The sequence below is a fragment of the Taudactylus pleione genome, unplaced genomic scaffold (assembly GCF_031769625.1).
Source record: "Taudactylus pleione unplaced genomic scaffold, aTauple2 ptg001302l, whole genome shotgun sequence".
Classification (NCBI taxonomy): domain Eukaryota; kingdom Metazoa; phylum Chordata; class Amphibia; order Anura; family Myobatrachidae; genus Taudactylus; species Taudactylus pleione.
The window spans coordinates 281,496-296,400 of NW_028285702.1; the positions used below are offsets into that span (position 1 = coordinate 281,496).

Sequence of the window (14,905 nt, forward strand, 5' to 3'; positions counted from 1 at the left end):
CCCTAAAAGTTACTGAATACACTTTGACACTATAACACATTGCAAAGCAAGCCACATTCTATTACATTTGGAGAACTATATGTGTGGCTAATGCATTATAGGAAACTGAGGATGTTAATCTACAGTAACTATAAATATTAAGTAATAAATGAAGATTTGGAAAGATTAAGATAGAGGAAATGTTACATAGTGTACCGTGTCATGGATAGTCAATTTTATAAGTTCACTGTTACCTTGTAATGCATGTGCCATGGGGTCCAGAGGGTAAGGGAGCCTGGTAATGCCAATTCATCCCCTCCCAGGCCCTCACTCTCTCTCTCAAGGCACCTACTGTACTCTGCTCTCAAAAGCATCTACAGGTTCAAGACATGCACTCTGAAGTCCCAGTCAAGACTTTACAGGCACAGAACATGTGCATCACCAGTAGGGCCACTATTATGCTCTTTGGAGAGTAGGTTATGCCATCTGAAGCTCCCACACAACCATTGGCATTGTCAAAGCAGCTGATGTTTAGTGCATGGGCAGGGCCCCAGAATGACCCACCTTAGATCACTTTTTGTCAGTACAGTAAAGTTGGTCTGCTTAATCTGGTGACCCACATGTGTATTCAAATTGTAAATAGAGCAGCAGGCTCCCATAGAATCATAGGTGTGTGGAGCATGTTTTGTTAGGATGTGCACCATCGGAGGGGCGTGTCTTGAACCGCCTATTGGGTTTGTCTAGCACCGCCTTTTGGGTGTATTTATCACAATTGTATGTATTTTAACAGCATCCTCAGATGACATTAGCCACTTTATGCCTATGGAGGCATTTTCATAGAAGATATCTTCTGACCCCTCTTCCGCAGCCTCTGACTGCCTCTGGTAAGTGACACTGTGTGCATGCACAGTGTCAGAAGCTAAGGTGGAGTTTATCGAAAAGGTGAAAGACTCCTCCGGTGTGGCCAGGATGTAACTCGGAAGGACATCTGTTCTCTCTACCACTGTCCCTGCAAGTTAATCTTAATAATTAGAGGGGATAATTTAGTTGAAAAAGAAAAAAAATCAGCTAAGCAATAGATACAATTTCTCACTAATAGATATAAAATTAATAATACATTTTATGAAAGCTAAAAGTGTTTTCTAATTATTCAAGTAAGCACAAAATAGCAGGATTAATTAATATATTCTTATGCAAGAAACACAAGGAAAAAGGTTCTATAAAAAATAATCACTTTAATTTTCATAAATATATTTGTAGCTTGCTATTAGTTATAATTAAAAATAGCTAATTATATGCCCATACGTCTCACCCCCATATTATGCAGCTGTCTGTCACTGTCTGCATCCCAAGTTGGTGTCCTCATGGCGATGGCGTCTCCCTCTACAGGCTCGCCTCAGACAATAGAGGACGGTGGATCTGCTCCTTTTCCTGTATTGCGGCCTCAATGTGACATTGTGATGGCTCACACTGCCCACCAAACAGAGCGTTGGGGGAGGACCTTATTCATGATTCATAGCCTATGAATTGCAGCGCATCTGACTGCCCTGCCACCATACAGAGTTCCAGGGCACAGACCTGCCCAGCAGAGATATGAATCAGCTGCTAGCCCTGCTAGTGGGAGGAGCCCGACATTAGGGTGTGCCTGTGCACCCAGGTACCCCCATGAGGAATCAGTATGAAATGCTGATGGCTGAATAGCCGAGGGTTCTCATACCGATGTCGAAAGCCCAATCAGCTACAATCCCGACTGGGTCTGGTAAGTAACTTGACACTCCCCTGTCTTCCCCATAACCCTAACCTGCCCTTGGTGGTGCCCAACCCTAAAACTCCCGGGGTGGTGTCCAACCCTAAGTCCCTCCAAGGGTACCTAAACCTAACTCCCCCTCCCCACACCTTAAACCTAACCCTCCTTGCCTAGCCCTAACCTCCCCCCGGTGATGCCTAACCCCCCCTCCCCGCTGCCTAACCCTAACATTCCCGGGGTGGTGCCTAAGCCTAAGTCCCCCCGGGGGTGCCTAAACCTAACCCCCTGCACACCGCATGGCTAACGCTAACCTGTCCCGACTTACCCTCGTATGGGATGCCGGCTGTAGGGATTTCAGAGTGGGGCTAAAGATAGGAGTCGGGATTTCGACACCTATCTTTAGTCCCGGGTCGGGCTTCTTTTGTCGGAATTCCGACGGCTGGCATCCCGCCGTCGGTAATGTAACTGCAGCCCGTCTATGCAAAGAAGTCATACACAGTACTCTTTTTTTTTTTTTACGTTTATTTTAACATTTTTGTAATTTAACTTTCACTTGGACTCAAGCATTTGGAAAGATCCCAGATACAGCAGCCTTGGCCTCAGCTTCAGACGTTCCTTGTTTGCCTAGTGGTGTTTACCTAGAAGGTGTTGTTTCTTGCTAAACAGGTTACAATAGAAAAGAGCTACTGCCAGCTATGTGTCCCGGAGACCTTCCGTGTTACCAGCGAACTCTGTGTGTGCAGGTAGTGAATGCAGCCTCTGCAGTACGCATGCTAAGTAAACGTCAAAGGTTTAATAAGGACAATGTTTACTTTTATAATTGCATTGTGAATTTGTTGTTTATTTAGCTTTACTACTGTCTGTATATCATATTATGTATAACAAAATGTATTTTTAGATTATTACTGAAAGGCAGGAAAGTGTTAAACTGCACTCCAAGGCTTTTACAAAAGCATCCTTTTTGAGAGGGGGCAATACTATGTAGTGTGCCCCGTGTGGTACCCACTGTGCTTTTGGCTTCATTCCACTTGTGCTGACACAATTTTGGGTGCAAGCAGAACTAGCTCTATGGCACAGATTGTGACTGTGAGTCTTTGCTCATATATTGACCTCAAATTTACTCCCCCAAGCAACATTGGATGTAACACCACTGCACACATGCGCAGTATATTACATTACTAGCATTCCCGCTAGGCTGTTTTAGCGGGGCGCGGCGCCCTGCCCTCCTTCTGGAGGGCAAAAAGCACCCTGCCCTCCAGGAGGAGGGCAAAAAGCGCCCTACCCTAACAGCCTGAGGGAGCCGTTCTCACCCGCGGGACGCAGTGTCCCGCGGGTGGACAAACATGCGGTGACCCGGTCACCGCCGGAGAATAGACGCCGGGCGCATGCGCCCGGCATCTATTCTCCCTTTCTGCAGCGCTTGGGGGCTGCCCGGCATGTCCGTAAGCGCCGGGCACGCCCCCAAGTATGACGAAAAGGGGACGCGTCTTATAGACACGCCCCCTTTTCCATAACCACGCCCCCTTTTCAGATGCCCTCTCTAGCTCCGGCGCCCTGCCTGCCGCCGGAGCTAGAGGGAACACTACATTACATTTATTCTGTTTAAACAGGAGGAGGTTCCTGTCTCATTAATGGGCTGATGGGTAGCATAGGTACTGCTGACCTAGGGTCTGACTCAGAGATGTATGCTAATGCCATCATAGCTGCAATCCTGTACGTAGCTGCTGTGCAAAGATTTCCAAATGTTACAAATGTTGAGGAATGTATTGAGATGTCCACATGCAGCTTTACAATCCAGGCATCTGCATACAAAGATGCAGCATCGGTTGCACATCCTTTGATAACCGCACTTCTGAGTAGCCCCATGGTAGCGCAGAGTGACCAAGTGTACTGAGACGCAGGAGCCACTTTCACTGCTTACGGGATCACTGATGCAGGCTGTGACATCCCCTAGAAATGGTCATGACACGCCTGCGTTCTTTGCCGCCACTCCCCATTACCTCCCCCAAATGATACCTGAACGTCAATCACACTGCAAGTAAATAGTCACTGCGAGCAACTAAAAATGGGGTCTATTCATCTAGAACATGAAGTGGCTCATGATAAACATCACCATATATCGCATCACATTGATGTGATGTTTAGTAGCTATTCGTGTATACCAGGGGTGAGGAAACTTTTTGCTGCCGAGGGCCATTTTTATATATATAACATTAATCACGGATCTGATGCAGGCCACGCCCCCTTTGTGTGACGTCACACAAGGGCGAGGCCACCATCGCCAGTTATTACAGCAATGCCTGCAGCATCCTGATGATGCTCCAGGGAGCTGTAAGGGCAGCAGTATGACCGTCTGAAGCATCCCAAGGGCGCTCCATTCTCGGCACCCTACTAACCAGATGAGACTAGCAGAAAAAAGCTCAGAGGGCAAGACCAAATGATTCTGCGGGCCTTATGTGGCCCCTAGGCCTGAGGTTCCCCATCCCTGCTGTATACTTACCTCTCCGACATCTTGATACGGTGTGCGGCCCATCTGCGATCCCTGGACGCAGTAAGAATACAGACATATCGGGTGCCTGACATGTCTGTATTCTCACTGCGCATGCGCCGGCATCCGAGAGCAGCATGTCAGGTCAGACTTGCTGCAAAGGATGCCGGTAAAAGGGGGCAGAGCCAGTACTGGATACCGGGCAGACAGCAGGGAAGTATGCAGCTTCCCAGCTCTGTTTGGCTTGAGGTACAGATTAAGCCATCCTCAGCAGGAGAGGAACGGAAAGTTGAGCTTTCCGTTCAACTATGAATCGCATTCACCATACAAAAGTATGGTGATGCGATGTAGGCATGGAGCGGGGGTGCCCCTGGAGAAGTAATACACTTCTCAGGGGTAACTTGCTCCATGAATTGCACAAAACATAGAAGAGCCCTGATTTTAATTAAACTGGGCTCTTCTCTGCTTCATTAATAGACCCCAATGTACCTTGTTGGATGCACTGTGCAACTTAGATGCATGAGCAGATTGATGATATTCACTCAACTGCGTAAACATCGGAATAGCATACATCTCTGAATTAGGCCACTTGTCTACTCCCCTTATGTCACAATGAGTTAACAATAGCAACCAATCAGGTGCTCCTGTAGTTTTTATTTCCTAAACTGCTTTAGAAAAACGAGAGCTAGAATCTGATTGGTTGCTACAGATATCAGCATATTTTTTATTGTGCACTATTTTTCTAAAATGTTACCCAGAAAGTTTTAACAATAAAGGTTTCTAAATAATTCCCCTTTAAAAATAAGCAGTTTCCTAGAAACTGAAATAGACCTGAGTGTATGTGGGTAGGGGTCTTTTGTTGGAACTAAATCTGATTTTTTACAGTACTAGAAGGAAATGCACTAGTAATAAAAGAGGACCTTTAAGGATTAAATGTAAACTGGTAAACTAGCCCCACCCTCAGTCTGGCGCATTGTTAGCCTAGCTAAATACATTTTATAATGACAAACAGGTGAAAGGGGAAGCTGGCTTTGTTTTGCTTGAAACAAAGAGATGGGTGTACAATCGAAAAAAAGAACATATCCAATGTTTGTCTGCAAATTATTTCAAATCAATGACTTCATCTGTTTGATCAACTAATCCACAAGTGAGCAAATATTTACTGGCCCGCTGCAACCTGCGTTCCGCCTCTATATTGGGAATGACGTCCTGCTGGCTGGTGTATGAAGCCTGTCAGCTTTGAAAGCTTTTTAGAATGCATATCTGTATTGTCAGATAGAGTGTAAATAATATGCTTAGGAACACTATCTGACAATGCTGGTGAGAAGAATTCCCTATAATTTTATATTGACTTGCCTGACTTGCTGCAGATAATTATCCTGTCCACATTGTTCTCGCCTCTGTTATCACAGACATCAGGTCATAACTCAGTCAAGGAAGAAAACTATTTCTTGATATACAGCACTTAACAGGGACTGAAAGTGGAAATGAAAAGAAGCTAATTACTAATAATAATGTGTTTCTATATGTGAATGTCAGCTTAATGCTGCTTTAACTTTCGCACACTTTAAAAAGGGTTAAAATATTGCAAAGTTTCTATAATTTATTTGGTTCATGGAAAGAAAAAGTTTAAAAAGTCTTTACCATAGTGTAATACTGGGCAAACTGTACATATCCAGTTCCATTGACCTACAAGTCCCAGCTTCATAGGAAATAGAAGGCAACTTACTTTCTTTACCGTTTGAGATAGTCTTAGAATATTAAGGTACACTCTTGCTGGCAGATATATTGGCTCTGATGCAGATTTTGCTGCCATCGCTCCCAAATGGCAGGCACAGTTTGTGTTAATTACAAAAAGCCACAATTGCAACAAAATGCAGAGTGATAAATATCTTAAGAAACGCTCTGGCCGGCAACAGTAGCATATGCGTCTACTTCATGCCAGGCACACTTCATGTCTCACTTGCACCCATGTTGTTAATCATTTAACTATTTATTTTTCCTGCAATAAACACATTTGCTGTTGGGCATCAATAAAAACTATACTTCTTTTATGCAGCAGAAACAACTTTTCCTGTATGTAAAACAAAAGTTTTGCTTAAGCATGTACACAAAGGCATAGGGCTCTATTATTAACATTATTTTTACTAAAATAAAGTGAAAAAGGGTGTTTTCACACCCTTTTCACATTATTTTAGTATCACCTATAGTTATTCGTAAAATACCACTCCAACTCCTAAGTATCACTTATTTTTAGTAATCAGATCACATTCCTATAATTGTAAAGGGAAACGTGATCTGGCCAAACTTACTAAAAATAAGTTGTGAAAAAAATACCTAGGGAGGCCCTGTGATAATAACGCCACCTGGAGGTGGCGTTATCCAGGGTCTCCCCAGGTTACCGGACTCCTGCTCCGCTTTAACGGGGAGAGCAGAGCCGGGAGTCGGTCCCAGTAATCAGCTGTGTGGTCTAAACAGACCGCAAGCTGAATACTGTTAAAAAAAAATAAAAAGTTGACAAAATGTTTTTTTACTTACCTGACTCCAGGGACTGGTGATCGGGCCTCCGGTGATGTCTCCCCTCTGGTCAGTTGGTCTCCCATAATGCACTGCTGCCCGGTCATCAGGTGATCGTGTCCCAGTGCAGTATGAAATATCACCTGACCGGATACATGGAGGACATCACCAGAGGCCCGGATCATGCAGGTAAGTGCTATTAAGGGAGGGGGGTGGCGGGGGTGTCCATGATCGTGGAGGGCGAGGCTTAGCACCAGGGGGCAGGGCTTAGCACTGGGGGGTAGCAGCGGCGGCCGGTCAGCACATGCGCGGGCACTTTGTCACTGTATTTTTTGCACAAATACCATGATAAGTGTGCGGAGGGGATTCACAGGGACAGAGCTTTATCGCAAGCTCTGTCCCTGCAAGAGATTTGTAGTAAATCCCTGTGATATTGCCTGAATTTGCAATGCGAATTCAGTCGATAATATCACACTACAATCTGCATTCAATATGCAGATTGTAGTAAATAGAGCCCTTAATCTGTGCTTGAGGGATGAAGAGAGCACCAATCAGTGTTAGCAAAGCATTCGCAACAGCAGGGACCGACTGGCCAACAGGGGTACAGGGCAAACCCCCGGTGGGCCCCACTTCCTAAGGGGCCACCCCTCCTCTAGGAAACAGATTACAGACTGTGCTTTTGAATGATACATTATGCATATATTACATTATACTGCACAGGACTATGGTGTATTTTCTACAATGCATTGCTGTTATTAATCTGGTACATTATCATGCATGATCTAACAGTATTTTATATATATATTTTGAAGGGGCCCAGATCATACTCTCTCTAATGGTTAGCCACGCGCCCTCTGAAGGCTGGCCACACGCGCCCTCTGAAGTATGGGCCCCTATAACTGAATTCCCCCGGTGGGCCCATCATGCCCCAGTCTGACACTGCGCAATAGCCAATCACAAGTGGTTCGATGAAGCTGAGGACCATCATTATCTGGTATCTGCACCTTATCTTGACAACATGCAAATAATGCAACTTTCTTAGGGGCCTATGCATCATCAGGGGTTGGATGGCGAGTTGCGATGGCTGATGCTTACTTACTGGAGCAATCCAGCATTGCTCCAGTGTGGGGACAGCTGCTCCAAAAAGCAGCTATCCCCACGAACAGTAAGACTGTTACTGAAATAGAATTGATACTTACCACCTCTGTGCCGGACTTGTGCGTATGTGTGACCAGGGGCGGGATGCAGTAATACTTACCGCTGGACATCGCATTTGTACTGATCGCATATGCACTAACATATGCGATCAGTACAGCAAAGGACAGTTCTTCCGATAAGAGCTGCTCTTTGCGATCTCTGCTGCACAGGAGTCTATCTGCACATGTGCAGAGTGACGCGGCAGCCGTGGGGCATGCTGGGAGGGATCCCTCATAGCAGCACGATGCGGTAAAAGCTGGTGTTACCCTCCGCATCGGAGCCCAGAGGCCAGGAGAATGATGCATATGGAAAATGCGGTAAACTGGGCTTTTAATGCATTTTTCATTTACTGCATCCCCTGATGTCACATGGCCACAGACCAGTCACTGGTGAGGCGGTGGAGGGATCCACTTGGATCCCTTTTCAGAACTCCGAACAATCTTCCCTTAGAAAAGAGCGGGGCGCCAGGAATCAACTCCATCTAAAGATGCCTTTAGTTCCCACAAGCAAAACCCAAAAACTTACACTTTATGGAGTTTGTTGAATAATAGGCGTCCGATTGGGCCCATAGTAATAAATGGGCCTGTTGCTTAAACCACTGTATTTCCGCATGTGCAACGGGCCCATTAGTGATTATGAATAGGCCCCTTAAGCACATAGGAATCTGTGTCCGGTTGTGCATGTGTTCACAATAGTGCGAACATGCCCATACTAGACGTGGCCTCCATTAGATCATCCCGTCCTGCCTGACGAGGCCCTGGTGGGTGTAATCAACAGAAACATGCCAGTCGAGATAAAAAGTGCTAAACATCCAGGAGTTCTCATACCCTGTGAAGGCTGCTCAACTTGTATTTCTGCAATAGGGCCAAAACACCCATTTACAAAGTATAAGGCAGCACCTGTAAGGTCCTGAAGACAGATTATTAATTTGACATTTAATAATACACCCTAAGGAGTAAATTTACTAAGATTCAAGTTTGGTCGAGATGACAATGTCAGGTGAGTTTAGGCATGTTTTTCATCTCGCAAATTTACTAAAGACAAACTCGGGTGATTTTGGGACAGATTTCTTTAATCTCACTCGTAAAACTCGGGTGAGATCGCAAACTCGAATATTCTCACCATTGGGCAAACTCGGAATGAAAAGATGCAGCTTGCAAATTTACTAAAATTCGAGATCTGAATCTCGGGTGAGGTTAGAGCAAGCTCGCAGAGAAATTTAAGTTTCAAACACTTACCCTCCTGAGCTGGGAATTTGCCAGAAAAATACACAGATCATTGTGATTTCTGTATGTTTCTGCATATGTACTTATAGTGTTTTGTTTTTTTAAAAATGACAAAGGGTCCCCCCCAAAAATCCATAACCAGCCCTGCACTGGTCAGCCAGTCATGGTTCCAAAAATTACAGGGAAAAAAACGAGTAGGGTTCCTCCATAATTTAGAAAACCAGCACCTGGCTGCAGGGCCAGTGTTGGTTTTAAATATATGGGAGAAAATTGCTAAGGGGTCCTCCTATATTTAAAACCAGCACCAGACCCAAACTGACTGGGGTGTAATGCCACAGCCAGGAGACCCTCTTACCGAGTCTCCATGGCCAAAGCATTCACACCCCAAACCGGTCCGTTCAAGCCAGGGATCTCAGGGGAGGTGTGAACCCCCACAAGAAGGAGTCCCTCTCTTCTGAAACCCCAGGCTTGGTCTGAAGTCTGGGTCTCTTCCCTGCACCCCTGGGCTGTGGGTAGAGGGGTAATAATGTGTTAAATATTATAAAAATATTGAATTTTACAGTGGAACTACAGGTACCAGCATGCCTGCCCCTTTGCACTTGTAGAACTACAAGTGCCAGCAGGCGGCTGGCACCCATACTTCCACTGTAAAATAAATAGTTAAAAAACCACAATACACACACCATATACAGTAAAACTTTTTAACATACACCTTACCCACTTACACATACTTACCTGTGCCCAGCTGGTCTGTCAACTTCTCCATGTAGATTCCATGGGTATAGTGGGACCCCTTGCAATTTGTTTCCCCTATATTTAAAACCAGCACTTGCTCTGCAGCCAGATGCTGGTTCCTATATTACGGTGGAACCCTACCCATTTCTGTTCCCCGTCATTTTTGGAACCAGGACTGGCTGAGCAGTCCGGGGCTGGTTATGCTTTTGGGGGGGACCCTATGTAATTATTTTTTTAACATTTAACCAGTTTTTTACAGGTACAACACACAAGCAGCCTTTACATATCTCATTGATATGTGCAGGCTGCTTGCTCGGGAGTTTTGCAGAAAGAAAACGCTGCAATCTCAGGTGAGTAATCTCATCTAAATCTCGACCTGATTCACAATTGGAAAACTCACTTTCACCTAAACTCACTTCTTAATAAATTTGCAAGAAGAAAAACGGGAAAATCACCTGAGTTTCGGTGATGCTAATTGAGATAAAAAAAACTCGATCAGACTCGATTCTTAGTAAATTTACCCCTAAGAATCTCCAAATGATGCCCAACCAGTTAAGTCTGAAATAATGAAATCACTCTATTCCTATGGGAATGTGCTGTATGCCGACAAATGAACCAAAAAGTGCCCTCCTTTTCAATGCATTGTGACGGATGTGCTCTGAAAGAATAATAAAGCTTGCAAGCTTGTAACAGACCATGAAAGCTCTGGTGCAGTAAGAATGGAATGCGTTAATAGTCTCTCATAATATTTTTGGACTTGATTTTAGTTGCTAAGTAATTACCACATACACAAGCAAAATAAAATGTATGATAGATCATGATACCCTATCAAACACACTCAGCCTCTCTCATCATGCTGCCTGCAGGCGGATGGGAACTCAACTTGCTAAAACAGCTCTCTTCTCCCAGCTTACATATAGGATTTGCGCTTTGTTAATTCTGGCCAAGCCTCTGTAGGTACCAGTATAAACGGCTCATTGCAGTTGTTCGTTTCATGCATAGTGAATAAAAAAAAAGAAAACGACTTGTGTGTTATTTTGATGCGTTGCTAAGTTATAAAATAACAGCTCTTGGCTGGGGTGTTTTGCCTTTACATATTATAGCACAACCTATTCAGCAGAAAACAGTTAGAGATAAATACATGTTGAAAGGACACAATTCTACCACAATACATTGTATCTGTTTTACTCACTGATAACAATCATTTAATCTTTAAGAAGTGTGTACTAGAATTACTCAATTATCTGTGCACATTCTGCATTCTATCCAAACCACACTGTTACCACATACGTTTAAGCTTATTATACTGTTGGTTTTTTCCCTTTTCTTTTGGCAGATAGATGATAAAACACAGCTCACCTGTCTACTTTAAAAAAAGGGGATAGATTTAAATCACCCACATTAAGAGAAGTGGGCAGAGTTCATTTTAATCTAAACAAATGTAAAAATAGAAAGAAGTTTTTGCAAACACCTGATTTCACCCCCATGTATTGTTTTCCTAAATAAAAAAAATCAAGTTTTTGAATTATTATTACTGTTTTACAGTCACTTAACTGAGCTCTCAGACAATGATGGAATGGCAGATTACAGGAGATGTTGGAACTTGCAGGCTTTCTCCTGCATTCCTTACCTGAAAGTCTTATATAATAAATACAGAATATTTTTTTACGCTGTGATGCTGCTGGTATTAACCGTCTCAGGTATTACGTATCCTGAAGTATGGGACTTTGCTACATGGCATTTTATGCATTTTCAAGACAAAACAATCTTAGTTGACTCTGCAAGTTTAAATATGGATAAAAAAAACAGTTTGTGGAAACATTAAATATTCATCGTCAGATAATGGAGATCAGAAGCAGATGATGGATTTAAAAAATTTCTTGGAAGTTCCACATTTTCTTGGACAGCCTTCTGTCATGAATATAGATCATTATTCTGGCACTGAGTGACCCTCTCAGCTGCCTGGGTATGTAACCGAGAGGCTGTGACTCTCTGTTGGGCTGTGTTTCATGATGGAATCCTTAAACTGCCTGTTCCCATGAAAGATTAACCTTTCTGCTCCCTGTGTGCCCTGTCCCAGCCTGCAGAGGTACTGTTTACGTATCTCCCATTTCTAACAGGACAGTTTAAAGGGCCACGATACCTAAAGTACCACTTGATCCAACTGCTGCTGAAATTCAAGCTGGCCCAAAGGATTCATTTGAATATATATATATATATATATATTAATCCAAGGGATCCGGCACCCCACTAATATATATGATAACTTTGCCCTCACAAAAAGATACATACAACACAAGGTGTGGCACTCCTGACAATGATAAATGACATTGTGTCTGTCATTTAGCATTGTCAGGAGTGCCGCACCTTGTGTTGTGCATATATAGTATGTGTGTCTGTGTGTGTATGTATATATATATATATATATATATATATATATATATACACACTAGGGATGTGCAGGCTCGGATAGGTTCAAGTTTGCACGCCGAGTTCGGATTTTTCACTCAAAAAAAACGGAACTCAGAAAGAGGCAAAACATCATCTTGCATGGACAAACATCATCATTCCTGGACAAAGTCCAAGAATGATAATGTTTGTCCATGCAAGATGACGTTCTGCCTCTTACTGAGTTCCGTTTTTTTGGAGGGAAAAATCCGAACTCGGCGTGCAAACTCGAACCTATAAGAGCCTGCACATCCCTAATATACACATATGCAATCTACACATGCGAAGAAATCAAACTTTAGATGTCCATAAATTAAGTTATGTGTAATAATGTGAAATGACACAGGGAATATATTTACTTAGAAAAATGTTGATGTGTTCATTACTTATTTTACCCATTGCGTGTGTATATATATATATATATATATATATATACATATATATTGTGTGTATATATATATCTATAAAAGAGCAATCCACTTGGTGCAACCAGAAAGCAAGGTTACCCCAGACAGAGGATAAAGTACCAGAACTCCATGGAAAGTACAAAACATTAATCTTTACTGTGCCGTTAAGCCAACAGCTGTGAACTTGTATAAAAGTATATAACAATACTCATCAGTGTTTCTTCAATCTGCTGGTTAATCATAGAGCCTTATGACAGACATAGTCCATGGTCTTGACAGCTGTTTTGGTGCACCAGCACCTTTGTCAAGAGATTGTCTCTTGACAAAGGTGCTGGCTTGATGGCACAGTAAAGATCATATATCTAATGTACATATCCTGGTGTTAGAGGGGATATTACCCAATTCCATCAGACATCTCAGCAAGTTGGTAGTATCCTTCAGATATGTATCTCCTGCCTGTACACAGGGTTGGAGAAAAAAGTCCACATACCTAGATATGTTGCTATTTGGACTTATTTCTCCAACCCTGTGTACAGGCGGGAGATACCTATCTGAAGGATACTATCAACTTGCTGAGATGTCTGATGGAATTGGGCAATATCCCCTCTAACACCAGGATATGTATGTTAGCTATATCCGGCCTATATACTAACATTCCCCACGAGGGAGGTATAGAAGCTGTTTGAGAGTTAATCACCAACAATGTTCTGTATAGAGGTCCCCCAATATAATTCTTTATTTGGCTATTAGAGTTGACCCTCAAGAGGAACTACTTTTATTTTGATGGCCAATATTATGTCCAAAAAAGTGGATGTGCCATGACCTTGCGTGTTGCCCCGACATATGCGAATGCCTATATGGTAAAGGTGGAGAAGAGTTTTATCTTCAAAAGGGAATCCAGAGACAAAGTTTTGTTCTATCGACGATATATAGATGATGTGATTCTCTTCTGGAGTGGTAGACATGATGCATTGGAAGAGCTAATAGAGGGCATTAATGGAATGGAACATCTTATTAAGTTCACCTATCAGACCAGCTTGGAGGAGATTTCTTACCTGGGCATTAATATTAGTGTAACAGGGAACAAAGTGTCCACTAAAGTATATACAAAACCTACGGACAGGAAGACCCTCCTATGAGCAAATAGTTTTCATCCACAACCAATGATTGACAGTTTACCCAATTCACAACTATTGAGGGTCAAGAGGCTTACAGGGAAAATATGATAGAGAAAGAAAAATCAATTCAAACGAAGACCCTTAATTGGGTACATACCTATAATATGGCACACAGCGCTATACAGCAGACCAGTAAAAATCTATGGCTCGTGATACCCAATGATCGTGAACTTCAAAGTTTTAGAAACACTGAAATCAGATCTTGCTACAGAAGAGGAAAAAACCTGAGAGACTGGGTGGTACACTCAGATGTAACTGGACACTCAAAGTAATTGGTTTAACTTGTAGGCCGGTTAATGGATGTCATAAATGTATGGGATGTTTGACATGTAGCCACATGATTGTGGGTAATACTTTCATCATCCCCACTCTGGTCGGAAATATGAGAACCGACACAGACTATCCTGTACTAGCACCCACGTTGTCTAATTAGTGAAGTGTCCTTATGGACTGTGCTATGTAGGGAAGACCATGTGTTCCTTTAAGGTGCGCATGGCTCTACACAGTTCGGCCATTAGATCAGCTTTGAGTGGAAAAGGGTCTGAACAACCTATTGCCCGTCACTTTGCCGAACTCAAACATAATTTGTCCAGTTTTAGACACATGATAATTGATCAGGTACCGGATAATGGCAGAGGTGGAGATAGGAACAAAAGACTTTTAATATTGGAAGCAAAATGGATACACCATTTAGACACTATCAGACCTAGAGGTTTGAAAGATGTACTTAATTGTGGTGTCTTTTTTTGAGGATCACATTGATAATAGATTGCTATTTTAGAAATATGGATCTATGTATTATAAGACTGTTTAATATATGTGGGACAGTGACCATGTTCTATGCTATGTACCTTAATATTAGTGAGCCTATAGATTTGACATAGTTCATGGGTGCTTGCATCCTAATTATGTTTAGACTCAGATTTTCCAAAGTACGGTTATGAATACTGGATTTTAACTATATACACTGTAGATAGTGATTA

General features: G+C 42.9%; 1 protein-coding gene across 1 annotated transcript in view; it reads left to right on the top strand.

The window, feature by feature from the left end:
- The first annotated feature begins 1,669 nt into the window (after positions 1 to 1,669).
- Positions 1,670 to 14,905, top strand: part of LOC148443319 (uncharacterized) — a 168,803-nt gene continuing 155,567 nt past the window's right edge. The window contains exon 1 of the mRNA XM_088462976.1: positions 1,670 to 1,738. Coding sequence (XP_088319102.1) covers positions 1,699 to 1,738 — 40 coding nt within the window. The 5' untranslated portion in view covers positions 1,670 to 1,698. The remainder of the gene's footprint in view (positions 1,739 to 14,905) is intronic.